At 37.1% G+C, this 9406-nt stretch overlaps 1 protein-coding gene across 1 annotated transcript in view; it reads right to left on the reverse strand.

The window, feature by feature from the left end:
* TEX9 (testis expressed 9) overlaps window positions 1–9406 on the reverse strand; it is a 66889-nt gene that overhangs the window by 36472 nt on the left and 21011 nt on the right. The window contains exons 5-7 of the mRNA XM_007935135.2: window positions 4844–4892; window positions 2950–3029; window positions 1118–1296 (exon numbers count right to left, since the gene is read on the reverse strand). Coding sequence (XP_007933326.1) covers window positions 1118–1296; window positions 2950–3029; window positions 4844–4892 — 308 coding nt within the window. The remainder of the gene's footprint in view (window positions 1–1117; window positions 1297–2949; window positions 3030–4843; window positions 4893–9406) is intronic.

Below are 9406 nucleotides of genomic sequence, written 5' to 3' on the forward strand. Positions count from 1 at the left end.
AAGGAGGGGTCACTATGAGTCGAGTCTAACTTGATGGCACATAACAACAACAACAACAGTATGCAGCTCTGGTGGTGTAATGCCTAAGCTAACCAGAAGGCTGGTGGTTCAAACCCACCAGCCACTCCTCGGAAGATTGGGCAATCTACTTCCATAGAGATACCACCTCAGAAACCCAAGGAGGGGCCGTTATGTGTCAGATCTGACTCAAAGGCAGTGAGTTTGGTTTTTTGGTTTTTGTAGCATGCTGTACAAATGAGACCTGGTAATACAATGGTTAGTGTTTAACTGCTAACCAAAAGGTCAGTAGTTTGAACCCACCAGCCGCTGGGCAGAAGAAAAGGCCTAGTGATCTACTCCTGTAAAGATAAAACCAAAAACCAAACTCAGTGCCACTAAGTCAATTCCAACTCATAGCGACCCCCATTGGGTTTCCAAGACTGTATATAAATCTTTATGGAAACAGACTTATCTTTCCTCGGCAGAGTGGCTGGTGGGTTCTAACCACCAACCTTTTGGTTAGCATACATTTATGCCTTAACCTCTACACTCATAAAGATTACAGCATAGGAAACCCTATGGAGCAGTTCTACTCTGTCCTATACAGTCGCTCTGAGTTGGAAGCAATTTGATGGCAGTTTGTTTGGTTTGGGTTAGAATCTTTAGGACAGCTGATTGCCACATCTTTCTCCTGCAGAGCTGGTGATGGGTTACATTAAATGAAAGAAATCTGAAGACATGTCTTTTTAATATTATTTTAATGTTTTAACAATAAGCTATGGGGCATTTTTAGTTGACAACTATTCAGTGAAAAAAAATACAGTATTTTTTATAATGGAAAATATCAAATGTATATAAAAGTAGCGACTACTACAACAAATCCCCACTTACCTATCACCCATTTTCAACAATTATTGACTCACAGACAGTTTTGTTTCATCCATAATACTATTCATTCTTACCTTCACTGTCTCCCACTGGATTATTCGGAAACAAATCCAAGACATTACCATATATTTCTTAACTACAAGAAAAACTGGGGGGGTTTTTGGCAAAGATCTCTGTTTCTAAGTAATTATGCAATAAGGATAAAAATAACAAATGAAAGGAAAATTACCTGTTCCAATATCTTTAGTAACACCAGAGAAAATATCATCATCTATATTTTCAGGTAAGCCTTTTTCATCCAGTTGCCCTTCAATTTTGCTAATTGTTTTTGCAAGAGAAAAGTCTAAGAAATCCTCCAGAATGGCAACATCATTGGCAGTTTGTACATCAGAGTATTTCAATTTTACACTAAAAATACACATATAATATAGAAAGCAGATATGGCTTTTACCCACATAACAAAACAGATCAAAATTGCTATTAATTTTAAATTTATGATGAAATTACAATTGATACTTTGAAGAGACAATTGATACTACAAGAGACTTAGTAGACTTTTGAACTTCATGAGTCACATAATTATGGAACTGGAGAAAACTTTATGAGAACAGTTGGTCTAGACTTTGTCTCCAAACAGATGAAGATCAAAGCTAAAAGGACTGAACTTGGCCTCCTAGGTCATATCCAACCTGTGGTTTTTAATTTTACATCTTCCTGGAGAAGAACTGTACAAATTGGTTTTGTTCTAGTCATAATTCTGCAAACATCAAAGAAAAATTCCTCTTGATTAAAATTACAAAATGAACAGTAATTAGTACAAAATCAACATTTTTTCTTCTACCTAAATAAAGACATTTTAACTAGAATTAAAGGTGACCAAAAGTTGGATTTCATTTTTTTAAGGGGGTTGGGGAAGAAATATGAAATAACAGTCACATCTAAAAGCACTGAGGAATGAGCCAATAAGACTATGGTTCTGAAAGCCTAATTTCCATTTAATACTAAAGCAAAGGTTTCAGAATTCCATTGGGAATAAGACATTTTTCTTTAAAAAGTAAATTTCAACTCTGAAAACAAGAACCCTTTCCAATTATGAAACTATGTTCTTTTCTTCTATCAATCTATTTTATATTCTTTCGTTTCTCTTCCTTATCCCTTCACTTTAAATTCCAAAACAAATTAGAAATTATTTAGCCAATTAGATGGCACAAGAATTAAGAAATATTTTTAAGAATTATAATGCAAGTATCCATTTGAGTAAATAATAGACACACAAATTTAATAACTTCCTGAAAATAAGAAGCTGGTTCACCTACTGCATGTGTGACCCTCCTTTTCTAAGAAAGCCTCCTACGACTCTTGTTAATTAATCCTAAGGATAATCTTGAATTTTCTCTCACCAAAAAGAATAGTATAAATTATAATCATACTATTGTCTTATTTATAGCAAACCCAGTCATTTTGTCTCTCAATACACACAATAATGTATGGTGTTCTGTTAAATGTCCAGAAGTAAAACACAACTTGGTGTAATTGAGAGAACTAGGAAGAGAGACAAGAATACTAGATTCTACTCTCAGTTCTAAGAAAATGTTGTTATTGTTATGTGCCATTGAGTCAGACCCAACTCATAGCGACCCCTCCTTGGGTTTCTGAGGCGGTATCACTACGGAAGTAGATTGCCCAATCTTCCTTCCGAGGAGTGGCTGGTGGGTTTGAACCGCCAGCCTTCTGGTTAGCTGTCAAGTGCCTTAGGCACTATGCTACCAGAACTCCCTCTAAGAAAATATCTCGCTGAAAATAACATTTAAAAAATTTGAAATGTGGCAATTTTGCTTAGAGGAACATTATAAAATATTCATTAACTGCTGTAATATATTTACAAGTGGAAAATGTTTTTAACTTATTGAATATATAGAAAAGATATATATAGTATAATTTTACGTATCTTGGATATAAAAAGATTTGGAGAAACACAGAAAGCTTAGCAGTTAATAATGATTACACTGTAAATTATAAAACTAAAAATATGAAAGCAATACTTTTAAAACTGTACTATACCTTGAATTTGTCTTCTTTCCTTTATTTGCAGAGTGTAGTTTATTTTGAACCTTGTTTACTGGACCGTTTTTGGTCTTTGGCTACATGAAAAGAATTTAAACTACTGATTAAATAGATTCTAATCATTCACGAAGGAAAGGAGTTTTGTAGTACATAGAATTGCTATTTTGCTACACAGAATTGTTATTTTCATGGAATTAATTGTTTTTCAGAATTCCAGAATTTTACTGCTGGAAAAGACCTAGAATGTTTGAATCAAGATATTCTGGGATAAGGAAAATGAATACCAAAGGTTCAAGGATACTCAGCTAGGTAGTGGAGCATTAAACCCTCATGTTCTGACTCACAGAATTTAATTCTCCTCATTAACTGACTGATTAGGAGCTCTGGTGGCATAGTGCCTGTGGTGGTTATGTTTGTGTGTCAACTTGGCTAGGCCTGGTTGAGTGGCTGGGCAGCTGTATGTAGTATTTTCCCATGATGAGACTGCTAATCAACTCCATGGTGGAATCTACTGTGAGCAGCTGAGTAGCTGCCTTTGGTTATGTGGTCTGTTTCCTGTATATAAGGAGAAGTTTTGAGACTGGTTTCTAGCCTATGGCATGCTTGGACCCTGCATGTAGTCGTGCTGTTGCTCAGCATTCTGCTATGCTTTGCCAGCCTTGGGACTTACAATGGACTTAAGTTAATGGCCTGTAGTGTGGTTTGGTAATATCGGGACTATGCCTTTTGACTTGTCAACCTTGGGGCTTCTCAGCCTCAGCAACCAGCAGCTGTCTGAGTGAAGAAATGCCTCTAGCTCCAGTGGGCCGGGAGCAAGAGTCAGAGCTGGTCCCCAAGGTTGAGGGACTTTCACCCAGCCCCTAGAGCCTGGCACTTTGAACTTGGACTTAAAGCTTCCAAATTTTAAGAATAAACTCCTGTTTGTTAAGGCCATCCCATTTGTGGTATATTTCTTGTCAGAGCAGCACTAGGTAATCAGACCAGTGCTTAAGGCATTTGACTGCTAACCAGAAGTCTGGTTCAAACCTACCAGCCACTCCTCAGAAGGAAGACTGGGCAATCTACTTCCACAGAGATACCACCTCGAAAATCCAAGGAGGGGTCGCCGTAAGTCAAATCGACTTGTCTCGGCAGTGAGGTTTTTTTTTTTTTTTTGCTGACTAATTATTCACTAGACAGGCCTTCCCTGGAATTCACATTTACTGTTCCCTTGGCCTAAATGCCCATAGTGGGGAATTTGTAAATCCCACTACACACAGCACTTGGAATAGTGATCTCTACACTATAAATACTTAAATGAATGAATGAACCTTTCACCTTCTTTATATATGAGTATCTTACTTTTTCAGGTCTTCTACATGCAAGATTTAAGGAGCTCTGTTGATGTAGTGGTTAAAGCATTCAGTTGCTAACCAAAAGATCAGTGAGTGGTTCAAACTCACCAGCTGCTCCACAGGAGAAAGATGAAGCAGTCTGTTTCTGTAAAGATTTACAGCTTTGGAAACCCAATAAGGCAGTTCTACTCTGTTCTATAGGGTTGCTATGAGTCAGAATCAACCAGATGGCAGTGTGTTTTGTTCTTTTGATCTACAAGATTTAGGCTTCCAAAAGAAAACTAAAAAGCCTCAGGCACAAACTTACTACACTTAGATTTTTTTCTCCCCAATGGTTGGAAATGCATCTCCAAATTGGTTTAATTAAATTGAGACAGAAAAAAGAATTCAATCTATTTTATGAGCAACATTTCATTAATGCATTCCTTCTGAGTATCAAGGTTTATATTCTCTTTCAGAGTTATACCTCTTCTCTATATTGTGAAAGAAAAGCAAAAAACATAACCTAACATTCTACAGAAGGTACTTGTATTTGTACAAAGTTTGACGTTTCATACCTTAGTTCCTGAATATAGATGAACTGTCTCTTCAGATGATAACAGAACACTACAGACCAAAAATAAATATTACATATTAATGATCAATGATACTGAGCTGAGATGCATTGATATTCAACAATAATTATATTTAAAAGGGAAAACATACAACTTTCTACTTTTCAAGTAGACCTTACTATAATTCTACTTATTCACATGTTAACCTATTTTGAATGAATATCTCAAAGTAGTAGTGATTTAGTTAAATATATAATTCACCTTTGAGATGATAAACTACAATGCCAGTACTTTTGTAGGAAAATACAGCACCAATTTAAATGAATGGAAATCATGCAAGGATTATCCATTATGCAAGATGATTCACAAAAAGGGCTTTTCATTGTGTATATAATCAGTGTTACCATCCTATGAATTCAATTACTTAGTTGATTCTGTTTTCCCTATTACACTGTGAATTCCCTGTGGGTAGGAATCCTATCTACCTCAGTACTGCTGTATGACTAGTACTTGGCATAGTACCTACAATACAATGTTTTAAATTGGTGCTAAATAACTATTTGTTGAATGAATGAATATATCTAAAAATTCATTTTTATGCACAAAGTTTTCAAAATATGTTTCCAATTTAAAGTAGAGAATGTCTGTGGGGATCTGCAAACTATGGCATATGGGCTGACTCTACCCATACCCATTTGTTTACTTACTGTCTACACTGTTTTCAGACTACAACAGCAGAGTAAGTAGTTGTGACAGAGAAAGTATCTTAGTTATCAAGTGCTGCTCTAAAAGAAATACCACAAATGGGTGGCTTTAACAAACAGAAATTTATTTTCTCACAGTTTAGGAGGCAAGAAGTCCAAATTTAAGGTGCCAGCTCTAGTGGAAGGTTTTCTCTCTGCATCAGCTCTGGAGGAAGGTCCTTGCTTCCTTTCAGTATTAGTGGGCCCAGCATTCCTTGGAGATTTCCATGTGTCTTGGCATCACTCTTACGCTTGGTCTAGAAGTTCTTAGACTCCTCTCCCAGCTCTTCTTTCTTGGTGGTAGTCAGGTCCCTCTTTTCGCTACTTATTTATCTCTCTTAAGATAAAAGGTCTAACTCAAGCAAGGGTGGGACTTGAGTAAAGGTGGGACTTGAATGAGAGAGTGACTTGAGTCACACCCTCTTTTTTTTTTTTCCAATTTTTAATGTGATTTGAGTGGAAGTTCACAGAGCAAATTGGTTTTCCATTCAACAATTCATACACATTTTGTTCTGTGACATTAACTGCAATACCCACAATGTAACAGCACTCTTCTCACATCCTCCCTGGTTTCCCATTTCCATTCATTCTTCTTTCTTATCTTTTCCTGACCCCTGAGCTCTATCCATGAGCAAAAGCTGCTCTTTTGATCTCATATGGTTGATTAAGGAATGTATGCCACCCTAGTGTTATCGTTTACCTTGTAAGTCTTATTGTTTGACTGAAAGTTGAGTGATGGGGGTGAGTTCAGTTTCGGGCTTGAAGGGTGAACAAAGGCCATAGTCTCTGGAGTTCCACCAGTCTTTATCAGACCATAAGCCTGGTCTTCAAGTTTTGTTGCATATTTTTCTCCCACTTTATCCAGCCCCTTCTATCGTGATCCCTTGCAGAAGGGTTAGTTGTGGTAACTGGGCACCATCTTAGCTCTTCTGGTCTCTTAGTAGTAGAGGCTGTGATTCGTGTGGTCCATTAGCCCTTTGGACTATTTGTTTCCTTCTGTCTTTGGTTTTCTTCACTCTTCTTGCTTCAGACAAGAAGAGACCAATCTTTGCACTTTAGATGGCTGCTCACTAACTTTTAAGACCTCAGTCACTACTTACCACAGCAGGATGCAGAACACTGTCTTTGTGAACTATGTTATGCCAATTGAGTTCATGGTCCCTCATGTTGGTGGTCCTAAGCCCCTAAGTCCAGTCACTTATTACCTCAAAGTGTTTGGTTATGGCTAAGAAGCTTTAATAATTTTGCCCCTTAGTTGTTCTACCTACATGGATATATTTGTAGCACACACAAATATGTATGTAGAATTATCCTCTGCCATACTTATATATGGTCATGAGTACAGTCCCATTCACCTACCCATACTTGTTCAGCTTGCCTGCCTGCCTCTGTATCCACACATAGATTATTGTTTGTTATTATTAATACTGCAAAATTGTATATATAATAGATTTACCTTTGTTCTCTATAACTCTTTTGCACCTTTCCATATTTTCTATGCCTTAGTGATATTGTGTTGATCATCTCTCATTGTATATTGCCTTTTGCTTCACCCAAAGTAATATATATATATATGTATTGTCTAGTTAAGTCACACCCACTTGTAAGGTTGTGACTCAAGATCCACCACATTATTAACATACAAAGACTCAGATTTACAACACATCACAAAATGGAGAATAATTACATCAGTTCACAAAACGGAGGACAACACCACAATATTGGGAAACACGGCCTACCCAAGTTGACAATATTTTGGGGGAACACAATTCTATCCATGACAGAAAGTATAACCCGAAATCAAAAGATACCTTTTTATCTGGCTCTTTAAGGAAACAGTTTGCTTATCCCTGATCAAATGTCTAGAACCAGCAGGACAGGTATATTAATAATTCTGAAAACTAAGTTAGTATCTCTTGTTGCCATTAGAAAAAATTCATCATACACCTTGATGACATCTAACTGTATTTGTTGTTGTTATGTACCATCAAATTGATTTTGTCTACTAGTAACCCATGTGACAGAGCAGAACTTCCTCATAATGTTTTCTAGACTATAATCTTTATAGGAGCAGATCACCAGGTCTTCCTTCTGCAGAGCCTCTGGGTGGATTTGAACTGCCAGTCTTTCAGTTATCAGCCAGCCCTTAACCATTGCACCACCAGGGCATAATAAAAAACAAAAATAAAATTACTTTCCATCAGATGTCACCTACTTAGTCATACATGAATTTTAAAAATATACTTATTGTTACATGTTGTTGAATCAGTTCTGACTCATAGCGACTCTACGTACAACAAATGAAACACTGCCTGGTCCTGTACCATTCCTGCATTCATTGCTTTTTTGAGTTTATTGTTGTAGTCACTGTGTCAATCCATCTCATTGAGGGTTTTCCTCTTTTCCACTCACCTTCTACTTTACCAAGTCTGATGTCCTTCTCCAGGCACTGGTCCCTCATTATAATGTATTCAAAGTACGTGAGACAAAGTCTTGCCATCCTGGCTTCTAAGGAGCACTCCTGGCCGCACTTCTTCCAAGATAGATTTGTTTGTTCATCTGGCAGCCCATGGTATATTCAATATTCTTTGCTAACACCATAATTCAAAGGCATCAATTCTTCTTCAGTCTTCCTTATTCACTCTTAAGCATAAGTTCAGCATATTCTCTGTGCATGCATATGAGATGACTGAAAATACCATGGCTTGCATCAGGCACACCTTAGTCTTCAAGGCAACATCTTTGCTTTTTAACATTTTAAAGAGGTCTTTTGCAGCATATTTTCCCAATGCAATACATTGATTTCTTGACTGGTGCTTCCATTGGCATTGACTGTGGAGCCAAAGAAAATTAAATCCTTCACAACTTCAGTATTTTCTCCTTTTATCATGACGTTGTTTATTGGTTCAATTGTGAAGATTTCTGTTTTCTTTTTGTTGAGGTGTAGTCCAATCTGAAGACTGCAGTCTTTGATCTTCATCTGTAAGTTCTTCAAGTCCTTTTCAATTTCAGTAGGCCAGCATCATCTGCTTATATATCATAAATATGTAAGAGCTCCCATTTTTTTTAAGGTTTACTGAACTATAATTTATATGTAGTAAAATATGTTTTTAAGTGTACAGTTCTGTACATTTTGACAAACTTATGTGGTCATATGGGAGCTCTGGTAGCGTAGTGCCTAAGGCACTTGTTGACTACTAATCAGAAGGCTGGAGGTTCAAACCCACCAGCCACTCCTCGGAAGGAAGATGGGGCAATCTACTTCCGTAGTGATACTGCCTCGGAAACCCAAGGAGGGATCGCTATGAGTTGGGTCCAACTCGACGGCACATAACAATAAACAACAACAACATTTGGTCATATAAACTCCAAAACAATGAAGATACAGAATATTTCTATCATCCCATAAAGCTCCCTTGTGCCACTTTGTAGTGAATCCTCTCTCCTAGGAATCTCAGCCCCAAACAATTATTAATCTCATTTCTGTCCCTATGGTTTTACCTTTTCCAGAATATGATATAAATGAATTATCCATGTACATAACAACAACAACAACAGTATTTCACTGCAATGTAGATACTACAATTTGTTCATCAGTTCACTTCTGATGGATATTTAAATTATCTCCAGTTTTGGGAAATTATAACTAAAACTGCTGTAAACATTTACATACAGGCTTTTGTATGGACATGTAGTTGTTGTTGTTATGTGCCATCGAGTTGGCCCTGACTCATAGCAACCCCTCCTTGGGTTTCCGAGGCAGTATCACTACGGAAGTAGGATTGCCCAACCTTCCTTCCGAGGAGTGGCTGGTGGGTTTGAA

This window comes from Orycteropus afer, unplaced genomic scaffold, assembly GCF_000298275.1.
Source record: "Orycteropus afer afer isolate SDZICR_OR568_19922 unplaced genomic scaffold, OryAfe1.0 scaffold00026, whole genome shotgun sequence".
Lineage (NCBI taxonomy): Eukaryota > Metazoa > Chordata > Mammalia > Tubulidentata > Orycteropodidae > Orycteropus > Orycteropus afer.